Below are 22,178 nucleotides of genomic sequence, written 5' to 3' on the forward strand. Positions count from 1 at the left end.
AAAACCCTGCAGTGGCTCTGGGGAGAAACCGAAGCAATCTTTGCGTAGGCTCGAGCGGGCGGTGCAAGGAACCCCTTAACCTCCTCCGGAACATTCGGCTGCCGTAGAAATGCAGTCTAGTGACGAGCACTTGGGAAGACACGGGTTCGCGCCCGACGCCGCCCCGGCTCGCGCCTGCTCCCTCCCTCGGCGGTTCTCGGGCTCCTGCGACCCGGGAGGCGGGGCCGCGGGGGGTGGGGCGCGGCAGAGACACAGGCTCCTCCTAGGGAGCCCGACACGGGATCGATCCCATGTGGCGCTGTGTCGCTCTGGGGGTTAACGCGCGAACGGGTGGTGAGCGGGACAAATAATGACTGGCATATGCTATTTCCGTTTTCGTGCTTATCACCAACTCTTGCGGCAAGTATCGGAACGGAATATCCAGACATCATCTGGGTCAAAGTCTGGCACAACCCAGGCCACTGTTTTCGGGCCGATCGTGACATTGGCGCGCTTTGGGAATCTCAAAAATCATGCTCTAAAATTTATTTCAGGGGATCCCTGGGTGGCGCAGCGGTTTGGCGCCTGCCTTTGGCCCAGGGCGCTACCCTGGAGACCCGGGATCGAATCCCACGTCGGGCTCCCGGTGCATGGAGCCTGCTTCTCCCTCTGCCTATGTCTCTGCCTCTGTCTCTCTCTGTGACTATCATAAATAAATTTTAAAAAAATTAAAAATAAAATTTATTTCAGGAGAAGAAAAGAGGGATTAGGGACTTGAAAGTTTCAGGATAGCCATGACTGGTTATTTTTCCTGAATGAGTTTCAGTAGTACTGTTGCTTCTTGCCGCAGCTTTAATTTTATAGTTTTAATTTTATCAGTGAGCCAAACCAGCATTTGAATTATGTCCACTTTGGGCTCACAAGCAGGGCCTTTCTTATCACCTCCTGTGCTATCAAGAGTGCAGATTTCCTCGAAACTATGCCTGGGGGACCTGGGTGGCTTAGTAGGTTAAGTCTGTCTTAGGCTGGGGTCATGATCTCAGGGTCCTGGGATGGAGCCCCATCAGGCTCCCTGCTCAGTGGGTTTCTGCTTCTCCCTCTCCCTCCGTGCTCGATCTCTTTCAAGTAAATCAATTAAATCTTTTTTTTAAAGCCATCATTTCATTTTCCATTACTTATTTGTTCATTTAACAAAAATACTAGTTTATGTTCAAAGTAAATCATGTTTTTACATGCCATCAATACAGACTTTAACTTAACTGGAATAGTTTTTTATTTCTCTTTTTCACTAATCACACATTTTTCTTATACTCTGGTCCTTTTTTGCAATCTTTAGAACCAGATAACTTTTTTTTTTTTAAAGATTTTATTTATCTGTTTATTTTAGAGAGAGAGTGGTATGTGCTTGAGTTGGGAGATGGGCAGGAAGAGGGAGTCTCAAGCAGGAGACTGAAGATTCCTCCTCCTGAAGAGGAATCTCAAGCAGACAGGAGCTGGTCGCAGGCATCAGCTAATTCAAGAGTCAGTCACTTAATGGACTGAGCCACTGAGGCACCCCTAGATCCCTCCTGAGAGGCATATTTGAGGGATTAAATTGGGGTTTCTTCCTCACTCCTAGTAGTTTATTCCTTTTTCATGCTACAAGAAGAAGACTTTCTATAGATTTTTTTTAAAGATTTAAAAATATTTTTTTTTATTTATTTATTCATGAGAGACACACAGAGAGAGAGGCAGAGACACAGGCAGAGGGAGAAGCAGGCTCCATGCAGGGAGCCCAACGTGGGTCTCAATCCCGGGACTCCAGGATCACGCCCTGAGCCAAAGGCACTCAACTGCTGAGCCACCCAGGGATCCCCTAGATTTTTTTTTTTTTTTTTTTTTTGTAATGCAGAGAATCTAAAAGTTTCTCAAGGAACTACTGTCAGGTACATATTTTAAAAGTTCAGATGACTTTGCATAGCCTCTGAAATGTTGAAAATCTAGAACATGCTTAAGGGATTAAATTTTAGATAATAGATGAGTCATGGTACAATTTGCATGGGTGGATCATAAAAAAACTCAAATGTAGGTACCTCTGTGGCAGGGAAAAAACAATGGTTTGTTTCTAATTTTCCTTCAAGTCATTTTGTCTACTAGAGTGGGGCAGGACTGGTTGAATTTACATGTCTCCAACTGTGTAAGAAATCACCTGGGGAAACCGTTAATGGCAACATGATTCTGCTTTATCCCAGTGACAGTTTAGCTCTCTGTTGAGTGGCAATTGCCCAGCCTTTCACACCTTAATCTGGCTTTGATTGTCACACAACAGGCTCCTCCCCATCTCGTTCCCCTTTTTTTGCTAAGCAAAGAAGTGCTAGTGTCATTTGCTAATTTCCTCATCAATAGCCAGTTGTAAAGTATAGTCAGCCAGGAAAAAGAAGTTCTATTTCCAAATTAACCCAGAGAAGTAAAATATCCAATTTAAGTTATACTCACACTTTAGGGAAAATCCAGTATAATTTTTAAATGTGATGCCCAATTATTCCCTGTATGACCTCAGATAATTTTCTTTACCCTGCTTTTCTCCTCTGTAGTCTAACTGCCAGGGTAAATGTGAAAAGTGAAGGGGCTCGTGTATAGGGAAGAGATTTACTAGCACAGTGCCTGTCAGAGTAGCCTCTTAAACAAAAATTAAGATAAGTATAGCATTTATTACATGGCTCCCTTCCCACTTTGATTTTGTAACAGTATGTATGTTAGATCTAGTTCTTTTTTAAAAATACTTTATTTATTTATTCATGAGAGACAGAGAGAGAGGCAGAGACACAGGCTCCACATAGGGAGCCCGACACGGGATCGATCCCATGTCCCTAGGCTCATGCCCCGGGCCAAAGGCATGCGCCAAACCGCTGAGCCACCCAGGTGTCCCTGTTAGATCTAGTTCTAAATGAGAAGAACCACAGATTGGAGTTTCCTATTTCATTTCCTTCTTGCAACCCACTTCAGAAACATTTAGAGCCCTTGTTTTTCAGGGTCGTGTAAGAAAGAGATATGGGGGGTGGGGGGCCTGGGTGACTCAGACCTGCCTTGGGCTTAGGTCATGCTCTAGGGGTCCTGGGATGGAGTCCCGCATCAGGTTCCCTGCTCAGCGGGGAGCCTACTTCTTCCTCTCCCTCTGCTGCTCCCTCTGCTTGTGTGTGTTCTTTCTCTCTCAGATAAATGAATAAAATCTTTAAAAAAAAAAAATTATCCAGTTGACATCACCCACACTGGGGCCTCAACTCAGTGGACACTTGGGCCATAAACAAGGCAGCAGTTGGACCTTTAATTTTCCAGGCATGACACATTTCTTTGTGTAAGAACAATAGAAATCCTAAATGATCAAGGAAGAACATTATGATACAGTATTTCATTCTTGGAGGTAGGGCACAAAGAAAAGACGAAGAACGGATGGGAATTTGGTTTTGTACACAGGTTTTGAGCCCCTCTTGGTAATTGAAGACATTGGGGATGGCCATATTATAGACCTAATTCCCAAGAAGTATTCTTGCCCCAGAGTTCGCAATCCAAATGAGCACCCTAAAACACTCCCCTTCCAATTTGCTGACGTTGTGAAAGAATCATCTATCAGATGTACGTATTAATTCAATTCTAAGCATATTTTACCATCTACCTCATTTAACATCATCATGGAGATTACTAATAAGATCTACACAAGTTAATAAATTGTCACAGTTGTGGGGCGCCTAGGTGACTCAGTGGTTGAGCATCTGCCTTTGGCTCTGGTCATAATCCCGGGGTCCTGGGATCAAATCCTTTATCAGACTCCCCGCAGGGAGCCTGCTTCTCCCTCTACCTATGTCTCTGCCTCTCTCTGTGTGTCTCTTGTGAATAAAGTAAAATCTTCAAAAAAAAAAAAATTGTCACAGTTGTGACACAGGGGCCAAATCCTAATAATCAGTGAAGGAATTTGGCTTTTTCTTAGCTCGTAACTTGCTTTTCAGCCCTTGAATTTGGAAAATTAGTACATGTGAACAATTTTTCATTTACTCATCCAACAAATACTTGCCAAGTGCTGGGTCAGTGCAAGCATTATGTAGTAGGGAGATTCTAAAATGGTTCCCCAAAACCCCAACTTCCTGATATCTATGCCCTTGTGAATTCCCTCCCCTTGAGTGTGGGCTAGACTTATTTCTAATGCAGGGGTTGCCAAACTTTTTCTGTAATGGAACAGGTAGTAAATATTTTTGGCTTTGTGGGCCATATGGTCTCTCCCAATTACTCAATTTTTCCTGTTATTGTAAAAAAGTAGACAATATGTAATATTGTCAGACAATATGTAAATAAATGTGATTAGCTGTATCCCAATAAAACTAGAAAAGTGGTTGGCAGGCTGAATATGGGCTGCCAACCACATTTGCTGACCTCTGTTCTGACTAATCAAAAAGCGATTGTGTCTCGCTTCTGAGATTATATTACACAAAGACTCCAACTTCCATCTTGCCTGTCCTGTCTTGCCCTTTCGATTGTTCACCAGGGTGGAAAACAGCTGCCATTTTGTAAGCTAATAGGCTATGAAGCTTACATGGGAGGGAACCCTCCAGCCAACAGCCTGCAAGGAGCTCAGACCCTGTTCTAGTAGTCTGTGGGAACTGAATCTTGCCAACAACCACTTACATGAGCTTTGAAGTGGATCTTTCCCCGGCCCAGCATTTGGATAACTATAACCAACTGAAACTTGGTTGTCAGAGACTGTGAGCCAAAGGACCCAGCTAAGCCATGCCTTGATTTTTGACATAGAAACTGTGAAATAAAAAAAAAAAAAAAAAAAAGAAACTGTGAAATAATAAATGTTTGTTATTTTAAGCCACTAAGTTTTGGGACTCTTTGTTACACAGCATCAGTTTGCCATCATGATAAGCATGTCATATAGCCAGTACTTACATTGTGATAGGCTCCTATAAGGATGAAGAAGGGAAATGCTGCCTATCATTTCTTGGAGATTGACAGCACCTATCAACATAAGGTTTCCAAAACATCTTATAAAAAAGAAACTTGTTTAATTGTGTTCAATCAGTCATTGCCCAAGCATATTTAACCATGGATCTTGTTTTTCTGAGAAATGCCTATTAATATCTTAAGGAGTCACTATTTGGAGAGATATAAAATGCTGGAATATGAAAAGAAATCATTCAATTTAAAGATGTAGTTATTGCCAACATGCCATTTCTTCCTGGGTTGAATAACTGATCAGCAAAATTGACATCTTAGAAGAATGTAAATAATCCTATGGGAATTTATATCCCTATCTCTATCTCTGTATTTGTATCTCTATCTGTATATTTATATCTCTATGATGTACTGTACTCACATATTTAAGCTCATCAGCAGAGATAGTGACTATTCTTTCTGTAATGTTCTGCTCATTATGTAACTCAGTAATCCCCTAACACAGAGGATAATAACAATTTTAAGAACTTGCTAAATCAAAACTCCTTATGTTGGCTCTTGGAGGCATTTCATATAACAACAGCTGGGCATCTTAGGGAAACTAAGGATTTGTTTTGATTTAATGTTGATTCAGAAGGAGGTATTTAATTTCCCACACTGCCATGAAGTTTTTATCTGAACAACACATTATTATACTGTAGTTTGCCAAGGCACAGCATTGCATTGCTTTGCTTTACACATGAGTAAACTGAGGCTCAGAGGTTAGATTACTTGTAAAGCTTCACTTGGGGAAAAGAAGAGTCAGAGCAAGGATCCAAATTCAGCATTGTCATGCTACTCTCTGTAATATTTCCAAAATTGTTCCGAGGTGGCTCAGCTGGCTCAGCTGGTTAAACATCTGACTCTTGATTTTGGCTCAGGTCATGATCTCAGGGTTGTGGGATTGAGCCCCAAGTCAGGCTTTGCCCTTAGTAGGGAATCTGTGTGAGATCTTCTCTCCCTCTCCCTCTGTCCATCTTCCTGCTCTCTCTCTCTCTCTAAAATAAATAAAATCTTAAAATAAAATTGTTCCTAATCTGGTACATGCCTTTCCAATATACTCATTTTTAAAGCACACTCCCATCTTTCCCAAGTGTAGTAAGAGGAGAGAATCTGCAAATGTTTGCTTTATTCTCAAAATCTTCTGGCTCTCCTGGAAAGTTTCTTCAGCTACTCTGAGCCTCATTGTTCTCTCTCTTCTTGGAATTGATAGCAACAGAGGGTTGCTTAGAAACTTAGACATTTCTGATGCTGGAATCCCAGCTGGAATTTCACCAACAAGTGGTCATCCAATTTGTGTCTTCATATCTCCAGGAATGGACATAACCTCCTGAGACAGCTAAAGCTGCTGAAGTGACTGTTTTCCCACTTAGACTGATCCAAAATCCGTCTCTCTGACATCATACATTGGTCTTAATTTTGTCTTCTGGGGATTCACAAGCCATGTGTAATTGATTTTATATATGAAAAGCCTTCAGATAGTTGATGTGTGTGTGTGTGTACAGTGTGGGAAAGGGCTCCAATTTCTTCTTCTTTTTTTTTTTAAACAGATGCTCTGTTTTCTATTAATGGAAAAAATCCATCTCTTCTTTGATTTACCGTCTAACAAGTACCCACATATACAGGAGTCTATTTCAGACTTTCTCATCTGTTCCCCTGGCTTGAATATTTGTCTCCACACTGATGCCATGTCATGCTATTGCCCCAGCTTTATAGTGAGTTTTTATATCTACAAATACATCTCCCTCTCTGGTTCTTCCAGACTGACATGACTATTTTTGGACTGTTAAACTTCCATAAATATCTTAGAATCAGCTTTTCAAGTTACACACACATACCACAATATCTCCTAGGATTTTTTTTTATTGAGTTTGCCTTGAATTAGTGGATCTACTTGAGGAAATTAATCTTCTTCATTCTTCTGAATTCTCTAATTCATGAGTAAAACATCTCTCCTTATATTTAGGTTCTTTAAAAACATTATTCAATAAAATTTTTATAATTTTCTTTTTTTTTAAGATTTTATTTATTCATGAGAGACACAGAAAAAGAGGCAGAGACATAGGCAGAGGGAGAAGCAGGCTCTCCGCGGGGATCCCAAAGAGGGGCTCAATCCCAGGAGCCTGGGATCACACCCTGAACCGAAGGCAGATGCTCATCTACTGAACCACCCAGGCCTCCCCTATAATTTTCTTTTTCAACGTTTTTTTTTTTTTTTTTTTAAAGTAGGCTCCACACCCAGCATGGCGCCCAACTGGGGCTTGAACTCACGACCTTGAGATCAAGACCTGAGCTGAGATCAAGAGTTGTACTTAACTGACTGAGCCACCCAAGCATCTCCAAATTTTATAATTTTCTTCATAAAGTTTGTACTTTTATTTTTTCTGGATACTTAATAGCATTTGGTGTTTTATAAGTGATATGATTTTTTTTTCTTTTGAGAAAGAGAGAGAGAGGGAGAACAAGTGAGGGGAGAGGAGCAGATGTAGAGAGAATCTTAAGGAAACTCCATGCCTAGCAGAGAACCCATACAGGGCAATCTCACAACCCTGAGATCATGACCTGAGCCAACATCAAGAATTGGATGCTCAAATGACTGAGCCATCCAGGTACACCCCCAAAAGGATGTCTTTTTTAAAACTTCTTGATTGAAATAGAAGATGTAGAAAAATATGGAAATCATAAGTGTAGAACTCAGTGAATTGTAAAGTGAACCCCCTTGGGTCCTTACGGCCAGATGAGGCCCAGTACCCCAGAGTCATGTCTCATGTCCCTTTCAGTCATAACCTCTCTTTCCTTCTCCAAAGGTAACTACCATCTTAACTTCCAACATTGTAGTGGAGAACTTTGTATAAATTAAGCCATATAAAATGTAGTCCGTTATTCCCAGCTTCCTTATTTAATGTTTTATGTGTGTGTTTCACACATATTGTTGTGTGTAGTGGCAGATTGTTCATTGATATACAGCAGTCTAGCACATGGATATATGACAATATATTTATCCATTCGACTGCTGGTGAATGATGGCACTGTTTCCAGTTTAGAGCTATCCAATGTACTGTGAATGTGGCTGTGGATATATTTGGTCCACATGTTCATGTTTTTCTGTTGAGTCAATTGCATGCACATGTTCAACTTTAGGAAATGATGCCAAGCCATTTTCCAAGGTACTTGGAAATACTTACACCAATTCGCACATTCACCAGCTGTACGTGACTGTTCTGGATACTCACCGTACATGGCTCTGTCAGTCTGTGCTGGATAACAAATTCTAGGTAGCTTGAAATAGAAATCATTATTTTTCGTGGTTCTATGGGCACCTGGCAGTTCTGCTCCCTATTATAGTCTGGGGTCATTCATATGGCTGTATTCATTTGGGAGCTCAGTTGGAACAGAATACCCATGATGGCTTCATTCCCACATCTGGTGATTTGACTGGGGTGGCTAAAGCAGCTTTGGGCTGGCTCAACCTCTGTCTCTCCATCTGGTCTCTCGTTATTCTGTAATCTAGCCCAAGCTTATTTACATGGCTGCTAGATCCTAAGAGAACAAAAAGACAAACTGCAAATCATCCTAAGGCCTATGCCCATAAGTCACACGTCTTCACTTTATCTATATCCTTTGGTTAAAACAATGAGCAACCGAATCCTGCTAACAACCACATAGCAGAGCGTCAAATCCTTCAAATGAGCCTGGAGTCCTAGTCAACGCCTTGACTGCAGCCTGATGAGAAACCCCGAAGCAGAAGTACCTGTTATGGCCTTAATTGGCGCCCCCCAAAATTTCATGTTGAAGCTCTAACTTCCAATGTAACTATATTTGGAGAGAGAGTCTATAAAGAGGTAATGAAAGTTAAATGAAATTATAAGGGTGGGACCTTAATCCAATAGGACTAATATTTTTATAAAGAGAGGAAGAGACACCAGAAGATCTCTCTCTCTGTCTACCTCCCACCCATCCCGCCTGGTTTGCACATAGAAGAAAGGCCTTGTATGAACACAGAGAGAAGGTGGCCAGGCGGAGAGGTCTTTTCTGAAATCAGACCTTGATTTTGGACTCCCAGCTTTCAGAATTGTGAGACAATAAATTTTTGCTGTTCAAGGCACTCAGTTTGTGACATTATGTTGTGGCAGCCCTAGCAGACTGATTAGACACTCCACTATCCTCCCCAGTTAATAGCATTTGGTGTTTTATAAGTGGTATCTTTTATTTTTCTTTTGAGAGAGAGAGAGAGAGAAGGAGAATGAGTGGGAGTGGGGAGAGGCAGAGAGAGAGAGAGAGAATCTTAAGCTGTGATTTGCTATATGATTTATATGATTTGCTATAACTATCCATATAAATATAGAGATGTAAATGAGTGGCTACAATTATATAATTCCTAGAAGAACAACATTAATATACTGGATTTTTCTAGGTTATCTTCATTAAGCATCTACTGAAATGAACCTATATTTCTTAGGACTGGAAGAAAATAATTTGCTGAGATGTCAGCTGGGGATTCTTCTAGAAAAACCCTGGAAATGGAGTGCTTCCACACAAGATTCAGTGCCTGGACACCTTTCAGCAATAAGTCATTAAATAGACAGGTTAGCTACATACTCTTGAACAAAACAAGTTTAATTTGTAAGGTCAATTTTGCTGTGACATATTGAGTTTCATGTTGCCATATTACAAACAACAACAACAACAATGTAATGTCTAAAGAATTTAGTTTTGGAGTCACTCCAAACAAGATAAAAGCCTCCAGCACACACAGTGTGCTGGGGGAGGAGAAAAGAGGAGGTGCTTTGGGTGGTGTTTGGTGTGGAGAGTATTAATGTGTAATTAATTCTTTGCATATTTCTTTAATCCTGTCTCTGTCTCATGCCAACAGTTCAGTTAGATGGCCTGGGGATTCCCACTCCTTTGAAAGGTAGCCAGTAAGTAGTCACCAAAAGGCTTAGGTAGCTCTGCCAGCCATTAATGGAGTAGGCTGACTGCATGCGTGGGTCAGGCCTTTTCCCAAGGGAAGGAGACTGGCAGGGCTGGGCCAAAGCCTGATCTGGTAATAAAACCAGTGAGTTTGTATATGTCATGTGAGCAAAGCTGGTCTGAAACCCAGGTTTGGGGGTGACCCTGGTCCTTGGTGTATCTCTTCCTTACAGACACATCTAACAATGGCTACTTAGCAATATTTAATAACTTTTGTTTTGGTGGGACCTATGAAAATATAGGACTGTGGATTAATAAAATCATACCTCCTTCAAATGGTCCTATTTTCACAATTCAAGTATAGCCTGTATGTGTTTTCTAGATGAAATGTTTGGAATCTTTCCCCAGGCCACATTCGTTTAGGTAGAAACAAGAGCCAAGATTCATTACCTGTTTTCTAAAGAGGCCCTCCTAAGGCTCCACTGTAATTATATCCCCTGGTCAACCTTTCCCACCAACCCACCCAACAAGCCTGGGCTTGTCTCAATCCCCAGGTAAAACCAGTTTAAGCTGAAGGGAGAGACCCCTACTACAGAGTAAAAGTGCTTTGTGAACTGTAATGTGCTGAGCAAATATTACCCATGAGGTTGTGAGATTGCCTAAGGATTGTTTAGCAACTAAGAATAGATCGAACCATACAGGAAAATGATATCTTCTTCCCCTTACAGCTCTTTCAGGAAAGAGTTGCTCTTATAAGTCATTGGTTTGACCTCTGGACTAACAAGCAACGTCAAGAATTCTTATTCACGATTTTTTTACGATGCTCCAAATCACAATTAAGGTAAATGTAGCCTAAGGATGTGATTATCATTGGTTCTTAAAGGAAATAAAATATAGTAAAAGGTTTATGTAACCTTTTAGGGTTTCTTCCTTGCCCCCCCCTCCCCAAAAGAACAAATAAAGCAATTGGTTTTTTAAGGTTTATAAACAGAAACTTCTAGAGCTGCTTCCTCCTTGAGGATGAAACGGAACCTTGAGGGCTTTAACATCTTCCTACCACAGTGGGATGTTTAGTGTTTGCAAACATCAGAAGCTTCAGCCAGTGAATTTTTAACATTCTCTTAGTATATTAATTACCCTTAGAACTATCAGACTGACGGACCATATATTTCAAGTAGATATCTGGTATGTAGGCAGTCCATAAGTAATTGTTACATGAATGATGGATCTGAAAAATATCCGAGGAGTGACCATGGTAGCAACATTTAGGAATATGCACAAGACTCGTACAACAGTGCCACTGATTGCCAGTGGGTCCTTGTTCTTATTCCTACCTTGACCTCCTATGTCTGTTACTTGCTTTCAATTATTCCAGCTGAGATGGTGTAATATTTGAAAGTGCTAGTTGAAATTACATGCAGAAACAGCTAGTTTTTTGATCAAGAATGACTACTCTAAGGGTGGTAAGCTCGCATTGTATTGGAAAGGTCGCAGTGTCGAAGTTATCACAAAATACTTTGCTAATTAGCATAGCAAATATCAGACATTAGTTATTATCAGAGCAACCAGTGGCTTGTTCATCTATCAGATGAAGGGTAGAAATGGACTCTTTTTGGTGAAATTATAGGTATTCAGATGTGGGACTGAAAATATTCTAGAGAGCCCTCCAACATGCCTGGACCTGGTTGAAGAATCCAGCCAGCCCTGTAGCAGATGGTTGTGAGGCTTTCCCCAAATAAATGGCCTTGTCAGTCTGGGGGTTTCTGATAGCCTGAGGCTGTCAAAAAGGGTAACAGTATAATCTCATTTCTGGAATACTGTACTTTCTTAGTTGAGTAAACTTTTCGTCCAAAGAACAGAGAGCCGGGACTCCATCAAGCCCACAGAGGAGACTGTATAAAGTGGTTGGGGCTTGTTTACTAGGTTTGTTTAGGGAATCTCTAGGTATGACATCATTTGGCACTAGTTGTTTTCCCTATAACCTCGTGGTGAGGTTGTTGGGAGAGGCTAACCTTTAAATTTCTTGTAGTTTCCAGAAAGCATCAGAGTTGTGCAAAACCAAATTGGTTTATTTTAGTTTGTGATACCTGTCTTCCACTCTTTCACACTTCCTCCCACTGTCTCCTTCAGCAGCCATGTCATCCCCCCTGCTTGCCTGCCTCCTCACCTTCTCCCTTGCCTGCTTTCTTCTGCATCCATGGGTGCACTGTGGATTGTTAAGAGACTGCCCCTGATGGAGTCACCAAGTCACTGGAGTGAGACAGACATCCTGGCTGTGTTGAAAGAGGCTGAAGAAAGAAAGCCTCTTTAGTCCAGGCTTAAAAATCAGAGAAGGGAACTTTTTATAGTAGTTATTGGCTAGGTTTCCTTTTACTCCAATTTTACAGCTTTCAAGATAAAATAACAGACCAAACCCCAAACCCATAACTGCTTGTGGTACATCATGTTCTAGTCTCCTGTATCATAAACCATGCAGTTTTAACTTTAACCACTGGAGGTCATTAGAGATCTTGTGGTATATTTTGAAGCTCATTAACATTCGGCCTGACATTTTATCACTGGAAATTGCACCCTTTGGTACCTGAATTACTATGACACAATGATATAGGACTAATCCATTCAGTGGGATTACTTTGCTTTGTTCTGTAGCAGCTGTATCTCTGCAGAGAGTCGTATACTGTAGTTGCATGAAGCTATTATTACATATTCTGGACTGCGGCTTTTAGGAGAAGTTGTATGCCAATTTCTGGTCTCTAGATTTGGCATCCTGAACCCATCTCTAATTTGTAGTGGTAGGTTTTTGTTGTTGAACATCAGTTAGTTCATTCCTCCAAGTCATAATTGAGTCTTTCTTCTACTCCTTTCCATCTCTTTGAGTCAGCCATGGCTTCTCTCCTGCCAACATCTACAAAAACCATTTGCTGATAGTCTAATCTGATTTGAGTTGTGCTGGATTTCGATTAAATCTAAAAACCCAATTCATTTTATTTTTTAAAGTTAGTGCAATCAAATTTCTTCTTAACATCTTTATTGAGATATAATTTACATGTAATAAAATTCGTCATTTAAAAGGTATGAAGTTAGTGGTTTTAGTATATTCACAGAACTGTGCAACCATTGCCACAATCTAAGTTTAGAATATTTTCATTACCCAAAAAGAAACCTGCTACCCATTAGACATAACTGCATCTCCATCCCCAGCACTGGGCAACCACTAATCTACTTTCTGTTTCTATAAATTTGCCTTTGCTGGACCTTTCAAATAAATACAATCTTACAATATGTGGTCCTTTGTGACTGGCTACTTTCATGTATTATAATCTTGTCAACAAAAGGCAACCAAGTAAATGTGAAGATCCAATTGGCTTTATTAAATTTTTCCTGAATCCGGCAGCGCCCTGTCCAGTAAATAGAGTGGCACTCTGAGGAGTTATACAAAACAAAATGGTAGGAAAGTTTTTATGGATGGAGGGTGAGGGCAAGAATGTTGTTAGCAAAAGAGAAAGATTGTTTCAAACAAAGCTGTTTGCTGGGGGGAAAAGCAGTGTGTCTTATGTGTCGTGTTTCTTTGGGGGATGGAGAGGGCCCAGGGGACAGACAGACTTGTTGGTGCAGATAGAAAGAAAAATGTTCCTGACCAACCAGTTAAAGACCTATTTCTGAGGGGTTGAAACTGCAATTAGATTGGGTATTAAGCCCCAGTTTGGCAACTCAGTCTAAGTGACACCATAACCATCAGAGCCTGTGGTTTTCTTTTTTTAAACAATGTTCGCAACCTTCACCCATCTGTAGCATGTATCAATACTGCTTTCCTTTTTATTGTTAAATAATATTCCATGGTATGGATATACCATATTTTATTTATGCATTCCTAAATTGATGGGCATTTGGGTTGTTTCCATATTTTGGCTTCTGTGACTAATGCTGCTATGAACATCTGTCTATAGGTTTTTCTGTACAGATGTCTTTATTTCTTTTAGGTCCATGCCCAGGAATGGAATTGCTGGGCCAAATAGTGACAGTGCAATCAACTTTTAATTATTAAACATTTCTTTTGAACCCTTTTTTATTCCTATAGTCCCTACTCCCCCATCACTGAGTAAGCAGGTGAATACATGAGAGAATATAGCATTTTTTAAATGTCTAATATCTTTCTATGTAAGTGAGGCTGCATTTGTGCAGTCCCTGTTTTCAAGGCAGAGAAACCACTGTTTAGATGTTTTTGCTTTATAATTTCTGAATAATTTTATTTTAATTCAGGTAGTTATAATTACAAAGCTTATATGAGATATCGTGGTATTGGTTGAGACTGTGTTTTGTTTTAAAGTTTCTTCTTGGGGATCCCTGGGTGGCTCAGCAGTTTAGCATCTGCCTTCAGCCCAGGGTGTGATCCTGGAGACCCGGGATCGAGTCCCATGTCAGGCTTCTTGCATGGAGCCTGCTTCTCCCTCTGCCTGCGTCTCTGCCTCTCTCTCTCTCTCTCTGTCTCTTATGAATGAATAAAAAAATATTAAAAAAAAAAAGTTTCTTCTTAGTGTCAGTAAGATATATTCCAGTACCTAAGATTTGTCTTTTATGTCCTTGTATTTCCTATTGTTAAGATTTGAAATTTCTAGGGGCACCTGGGTGGCTCAGTGGTTGAGCATCTGCCTTTGGCTCAGGGTGTGATCCTGCAGTCCTGGATTGAGTCCCACATCAGGTTCCCTGTAGGGAGCCTACCTCTCCCTCTGTGTCTCTCAGGAATAAATAAATAAAATCTTTTTTAAAAAATTAAAGATTTCTTAAATGGAGTTTTATGATATTTAAGACATTTTCCAGAGGTTCAGCTTCTTAAACTATGGCTCTGGCAAGCTCTTCCTCACCCAGCTTCAGTGGTCCCTCTCCTGGGAAGCTTTCCCTGCGCATCTTTCACCTCCAGTGATTTCTCAAACATCTATCATGGCATTTCCCCCCACTACATTGGGCTTATATGGCCACATGTCTAAATGCTTCCACTAGCGTCTTCCCTTGGCCACTTGACCAGGCTGACTTTTCCTGACTCCCTGAAGGAAACGGAGCTGTTTGTGTCTGTCACTCAGAGAAACCCATGAGAAGTCTGCGTCTGTCTCCTAGCCAACTGGTGGGACCGGTTTCAAATGGCCTCCACTCAGCAGCAGGCAACGCCCCACACAAAGGCCTCTCATTCCAGGGCTGGAGCTGTTCAAACCTGTAGCTTTCCCTGGTGGGTCCCTGGGGCAACATTCATGCAACTGCAATCCCAAAACACAGATGGATTACTTTTTTTTTAAGATTTTATTTATTTATTCATGAGAGACACACAGAGAGGTAGAAACATAGGCAGAGGGAGAAGCAGGCTCCATGCAGGGAGCCCAATGAGGGACTCGATCCCAGGACCCCGGGATCATGCCTGGGGTGATGCTCAACCAGTGAGCCACCCAGGCGCCCCACACAGATGGATTTTCTGCTCCTGTGTGCATGCCTGTGTGTCAGATGAGAGGGAGATCACAAACAGTGAAGGATTAGTTCTCATCATCAGAGCCAACAGGAAATGAGGTGGGTCAGAAAAATGTACTGATCAATGTACAGGTGAGCAAGAACACCCCTCACTCCCACTTCACTGCATTTAGCCGCTCTTTCCATGCAGCCCCTGCGAGAGCTCAGGTGAGCTGGTCTATCTCATTTGTGAACAATGAGGAAATCTGCTATATACATTTTTCAGAGACAACATACATTTGGGTTAATTTTGGATACAGAGCCACGTCACTCTGAGTTCCTGAGCACCCATTTGAAAGGGGAATATTTCTATGTAGAGGCCGTAGACAGCAGAGGGATGTAGTCAAAAGCACACTGGGTTTCTAAATATCCAAGACGAGTCTGGAAATATAGGTCATCCTCACTCTTCCCTCCCTCAGCCCCATATTTTGGACATGCTCCTGTCCTTTCACATAAATCAGATGGTCATGGACAAACATAATTTGTCATTGGGGCAGTTTTTAGAGGTGGATGAAGTGAAGAAGAAAAATCCTTGAGTTTAAAAGGAGAAACCAAAAACCCAGAGCTTTTTTATTGGGTGGGGATGAGGACTAGGGGGTGGGTGGTGGGAAGGTCATTGGCTTATGCTTGGCAAAGCTTGTGCCCAAGAGATCCTCATTTCCAGTTTATAAGGGATACCATTCTCTACAATGGTTTATAATGTCTAACTTGTCTTTATAGCACTTAGCCCCCCCCACATTATGTTATATACAGTGCTCATTTATTTACTGTCTGCATGCTCCACTGGACTCCTGCTCCATGAGGGCAAGAACTTTTTCTGGTGAGTCTTTGTGTCCCTAACACTTAGAGCAATAGTAGATAAATAGCAGCCACTCAGTAAATGCTTGTTGGATGAATGATGTTCAAAATATTCCTAATGACAAGGATAACAAAAAATTAATCAGAACAAAGGTTTCATTCGGAGGAAGAAACTTTTCAAGATATTACAATTCCCAAATATGGGAGATTACTGATACTTTGCTTCATTCAAGACTTTTTGTTAATCAACTCAAGAAAATTGCAAAAGGAATTATGCACAATAATACTACCCAAGGGTAGTGTGTCACACAACTCTTGTTTCACACTATCATCTGTGATAATGGCATCTCCTGAAGTTCTTCATTGCACAACTTCCCAAATGCAGCAGCCCTGATAATGAATACTACTAGCTAGCTATTTATAAAGTACCTGTAGCTTCCACAGCTACCAAGAATCCTCTTAGCTACCAAAACTTCTCTGCATAGGAGTCCGATTCACAGGTAAATCACTGGAGAATGGAGAAAAGTTTTAAGAGAACATTTGTCTCTATTCTGTATTTAAGAATCTCTTTAGGAAATGGCCAGGAAGGTTACGGCAGAAGAAGTGGAGAAGTGACAGCCCATGAGACCACAGCAGGCCAGCAAGTCTTAAAAGCAGAAGTAGAATGCCTCCAGTGCACAGTGTGTTTGTCATCTTTCCTCCTGCTCTCTCTGTGTTTTTTTGATGTCATGGTCAGAATGCTTTCAAGAGCAAATAACAGAAATGGAATTCAAACCAGCTTAAGAAGAAATAGGAACGTATTGACTTAAGATTTGTCTGGCTTTAGGCTGGGCTAGATCCTTCGATTCAAATAATGTTCCCTGGGCTGGTGGGCCTGCCTGCGCCCCCCTCCCCACCCCCTCTTCTCTCAGCTCTGCTTCCCTATGTCTGTTGTATAAAAGTAAAAAGAGAAGTGCAAGACCCTTACAAAGAAAATTATGAGTTTGTGTTAAAGGATAGCTAAGAAAAACAAAACAAAACCAACCAAGCCTGAATAGATAGATGTGCCATGTTTAAAAATGCCAATTCTCTCTAAATTAATCTTCAAGTTCAAGTCAGTCCTGATACAAATTCCCCAATAGGATATTTTTATGGACCTTGGGAAACTGACTCCAAAGCTAATCCAGAAAAGAAAATGTATAGCCACAGCTAAGAAAAGCATACACATAAAGAAAAAAAGAATAAGAGTTACACTACCAGATATTAAAACCACATTTAACCATGTAAGAAATACCTGCAAGTAGTGTCTTGAGGGTAAAAGGGAACAAGAATGGAGATAAATAAGAGGTCTGAAGTAAAGGAGGAGGCATCTGTGAAGGTCGTGCAGATTGGACAGCTGAGGCAGCTAGATAGATCTTCCATTCCTTTCCTTCAGTTCGTGTTTAGTGGGCTGGGCACTGTCGATTACTCACCTGCCCACATCATTCTCTGTTTCTTCTCCATATTCCTGATAGAAGCCTTTTGTCTGCAGGCAGTGTGTGTTTCAGAGGTGGCTTGTCACTCTGCCCCACTAAGGGTGAGTCAGGCTTGGACAGGATCGTGATGAGTCCACCCCCTTGCTGGTGTCTGGATTACAAACAGGCATGTAGCTACAAATTCTTCCCAAGGGGACATAGAGATTGGCCACTAGAGAGCTTCTGGGAGAGTTGTCTTCACTCTGAAAGGAACTTAAATAGGGGTTTGAGGAAGGAACATGCTCTTTTGCATCCTGTGAGGATCACTCCTCACAATAGTCATTTGGAAATCCCCTCTAGGGACATGTCTAAGGACCAGAAAAAACTACCGAGCAGGCAAAGTGAAAATATGGACGATCTTTGTAGCTTGATGACATCTCTGAGTCCTTGAATTCACTAACCCCGGAACTGCCCTGACCCTCCTTATTGCTTAAATGTAAGGAAGAGAAATAGTTTTAAAATAGTCTGTAAGAGTCCATTTATCTAGCTGTACCTTCTCTAATCATAACAATTCTCCAGAATTGAGCTGTGAATCAGCTACATTTAGAAAAACAAAACGCATTTAGCAGTCAACTGATGCTCTTTACACATAGGAGAGAGCCTGTTGTGCTGTGTCTCAGTATTTAATTGGCTCAGGGCCTTAAAAAGGAGCTATCCTACTCCTATCCTAAAACCGCCATACATACATTCAGTGCTTTGTACTTGACTTGACCTGAGCATCAAGATCTGCTGCCCTGTGAAGTCAATTTCACCGATGCTGAAAAGGGCTAGGCCCATTAGTATTACTTGGAATTTGTAAAAACATAGACTCCGAGCCTCACCCATAGAGATTGTGGCTCAACTCATCAGGATGGGGCTGAAAAAGTGGTTCTAGTCCATTCTCAGAGTGATGTGGAACACAGCCAAGTGTAAGACACAAGGCCTGGGTGACCTGAAGGCCCCAAGGCTTCTTCCACCCCTTGATTCTACTCTTCCTCAGAGGAGGAGCACAGACTACCTGAGTGCCCCACCCCTTCTATTCTTAATGAAACAGAATTACCTGGTCTCTAGATGCCTTCTTCATCTTTCTGTGGCACTAATGCTTAGTGGTTTTCAAATGTATCATTGTAAGTAACCCTAACACAAATAATAAAGGAAAAATTTCCCTCTTAACTAATTGAAAAATCCAGAGTAAGTTTGGCTGCGGTTGAAGCTCAATTCAGAGGTTCAGTAATAAAACCAATAACTTGATTCTTTCTGTTCTTCTGCTCTGCCTTTGGCAGTTGTGCCTTCATATTATGTTTTTTTCAGATTGTGTACAGAAATAAAAAGAATTTCTCTGTTTGAGCTTCACTATGGTGAAACTAGTAGGTCCATGCCCCAATTTTTGCCAATTGCTGTGGCCATAAGAGTGACCCACGTGAATTGAATTAGCCTTGATCATATGCTTTTTGGAACCAGGGATGGAGTCAGTTTCTGTAGAACCACCTGGAACAACATATAGACAACAAAGTTATTTTACCTAAAGAAAGGGAAGCGAAAAAAAAAAAAAAAAGAAAAAGAAAGAAAAGGAAGTAAATGATGGGTGTCAAAAGAGTGCTGTTCATCCAGCACTCAACAAATGTTTACTGAGTGCCAACCACGTGCCAAGCACATTTCTGGGTGCAAGGACTCAACACTAAAAAGAGAGTAAAAGATTCCTACCATCTGAAGTTCATATTTTAGTAGAATAAACCTTGTCCTAGGACAAGGGAACATCCATGCCTCTCACTGGATATTTGACAGCACAACGTAGTACCACTAAATATTTTGGAGTGTTTTCCATGTTCTTGGAAGTGAGAGCAGTGCACTAGACTAAATAGTGGCCTCCAGATATGTCCATGCTGTCATTCCTGGAACCTGCAGATGTTACCTTATGGGGCAAAGGTGGTTTGCTGATGTGATTAAGGATTTTGAGATGGGGACACTATCTTGCATTATTGGGGCTCAGATCATAATCACAGTGGTCCTTATAAGGGATGCAAGAGGCATGACGGAAGACTATGTGATGTCTGGAGCAGTCAGAGAGATGGAGACATGTGAAGCCATGTGCTACTGGCTTTGAAGATGGAAGAAAGGGCCATGAGCCAAGGAAGGCAACCAACTTCTAGAACCTGAAGGGGACAAAAAGACAGATTCTCCTCTCCAAGCTTCTAGAAGGAGCCAGCATTGCCAACACCTAGTCCAGTGTAACTGATGAGACTTCTGATCTCCAGAACTCTGGAAAATAAATTTCTACTGCTTTAGGCCACTATGTCAGTGGCATTTGTCAGAATGAATAGGAATTAATATAAACAGTGAATTTCTATTGTTTATTTTTATTCTTTCTTTATTCTAACTTACACATATTTATTTAGTTCCTGCCAAGTTAGAAACACTGTACTGGGTGCTGGGGACAAAGCAGCAAATCAGACAACCAGCACACCTTCTTTCATGCAGCTTGTTGTCCAGTGGAAGAGAAAGACTTTAAATAATGAGTGAGCCCCAAAATGGATTGAGTTGGAGGGTCAGCAAGAATGGAAATACAAAAATCATGCTTAGATTATATTATAGAGCATATTGAGTGTATAGGACACAGTTTCAGGAAGGCACGGGAGATGGCATTAAGAAAAGAGAGCTCAGTGAGTGGCAGTAGCCTCCTCATACAGGCTAGTATTTGGGCAGCAGGAATGGTCAGCCTGTTGGGGGAGTGGGGGGATTCTGTGAGTACACCAGGAATATCACCCTAAAATTTCACTATCGTTACCTTGTATGGTCCCCTATATTGTTGTAAAATAGCTTTCCACGAACCATGTAATTTAGATCTACCATACCGGTTCCAGCTAAAATCTCTCACTCCTTCCCAGGCACCATATTGCTTCACTGGCCATAAGTTATACAATATGTAATACACATGGGAAGTCATACTGCACTTTTATAACATGACAGGTCTGTGTACAGGCATTATCCTTTATTTCTCAGAATCCAAGGCAGGCTTTGTCAACCTGATAGATATCAGATAAATATAGCTATGACTGTGAAAAGTGACGAAGGAAAAGTAAGGTGACCTCACCCAGTCCCAGGGATTGGGGCCACTTTCCCTGAGGCTCTGACATTGAGATTGGAGTCTGAAGGATGCCTAGGAAGTCAGACAAGCAAAGACTTGGAGGATGAGTGAGCCACCTGGCCAGGACGACATGGGTAGAAGCCTAGGGCCTTCTCTGTCTATTCAGTAGTAACACCAGGCTTTTGTTAGAAGCATTGGAAAATGTGAGTCGGCAAAAAGAGGGAAATACCAATTACCCATAATCCCACCCTCCAGATAGAACCTTATATTTTTTATGCTTACATGAACCAGAACATACGAATTATTTTAAGATTTTTATTTTTATTTTTTTAATTTTTATTTATGATAGTCACACACACACACACACACACACACACACACACACAGAGCCAGAGACACAGGCAGAGGGAGAAGTAGGCTCCATGCACCGGGAGCCCAACGTGGGATTCAATCCTGGGTCTCCAGGATCGCACCCTGGGCCAAAGGCAGGCACCAAACCGCTGCGCCACCCAGGGATCCCTATTTTAAGATTTTTAAAAATATTTTACTTATTTACTTATTCATGAGAGATGCAGAGACACAGGCAGAGGGAGAAGCAGGTTGCCCTGCGAGGAGCCTGATATGGGAGTCAATCCCGGGACTCCAGGATCACGCCCTGAGCCGAAGGTAGATGCTCAACCACTGAGCCATCCAGGCATCCCTATTTTATCATCTTTTTATTTAATTTATTTAATTTTATTTTTTATCATCTTTTTAAGACACTTTTCAATCACCCTCCCTTTTTGCTTCTCCCACACCTGGCTTTGCTGTCTTACTCACTGGAGACTTCAGCACATGGGTCTCCACTACCTTTATAACCCAAAGCTAGTCATTATCCTGTGTGACACTGGCTTCCATATGGAAATCCACCTAAGATAGGCCCTTGCCATGCCAGAAAGCGTTTGTAAAGCCACCAGGCAAAACTACAGGGAACTGCCCAGGTGGCAAGAAAGCAGACACCTCTGCAAGCTCTTCTTCCAATAATTTTTTTTAAGGATTTTATTTATTCATGAGAGACACACAGACTGAGAGAGAGAGAGAGAGAGAGAGAGAGAGAGGCAGATAGAGGGAGAATCAGGCTCCTCGCAGGGAGCCCAATGTGGGACACTCTCTGGACCCTAGGATCACGCCCTGAACTGAAGGCAGGCGCTCAACTGATAAGCCACCCATTTTCATCACAATTTGAGTAGCTTCTTTCTACTTCTTATCAGAAATTTAAGAGCCAAGAATTAGATTCAAGTTCTGTATTCCTAAGCCTTGTTATTTTTGCAAAGTACACATTGTACATTCAGGAACACACTGCAAAGTAGTGTCATGAATTATTTAAATGAAGTTATCCTTGTCACAATAAAGGAGCAAAGCACATTTTGTTCATTGTCTCCTTACATGTTTTTATTTCTCTTCATGGGTTTCTTACTTTGTAACATTAACTA

The 22,178-nt window shown here is 41.4% G+C and overlaps 1 protein-coding gene across 38 annotated transcripts in view; it reads left to right on the plus strand.

Annotated features, from left to right (window-relative positions):
• Positions 1-22,178, plus strand: part of ECT2L (epithelial cell transforming 2 like) — a 79,556-nt gene that overhangs the window by 185 nt on the left and 57,193 nt on the right. For all 38 annotated transcript variants that reach the window (XR_013377768.1, XR_013377789.1, XR_013377795.1 and 35 more), the window contains exons 2-3: positions 9,407-9,533; positions 10,587-10,699. Coding sequence is in view for 23 of the 38 variants with exons in the window: in XM_077894782.1 (XP_077750908.1) it covers positions 9,432-9,533; positions 10,587-10,699 (215 nt within the window). In the remaining 15 variants the exon portion in view is untranslated. The remainder of the gene's footprint in view (positions 1-9,406; positions 9,534-10,586; positions 10,700-22,178) is intronic.

This window comes from Canis aureus, chromosome 1, assembly GCF_053574225.1.
Source record: "Canis aureus isolate CA01 chromosome 1, VMU_Caureus_v.1.0, whole genome shotgun sequence".
Classification (NCBI taxonomy): domain Eukaryota; kingdom Metazoa; phylum Chordata; class Mammalia; order Carnivora; family Canidae; genus Canis; species Canis aureus.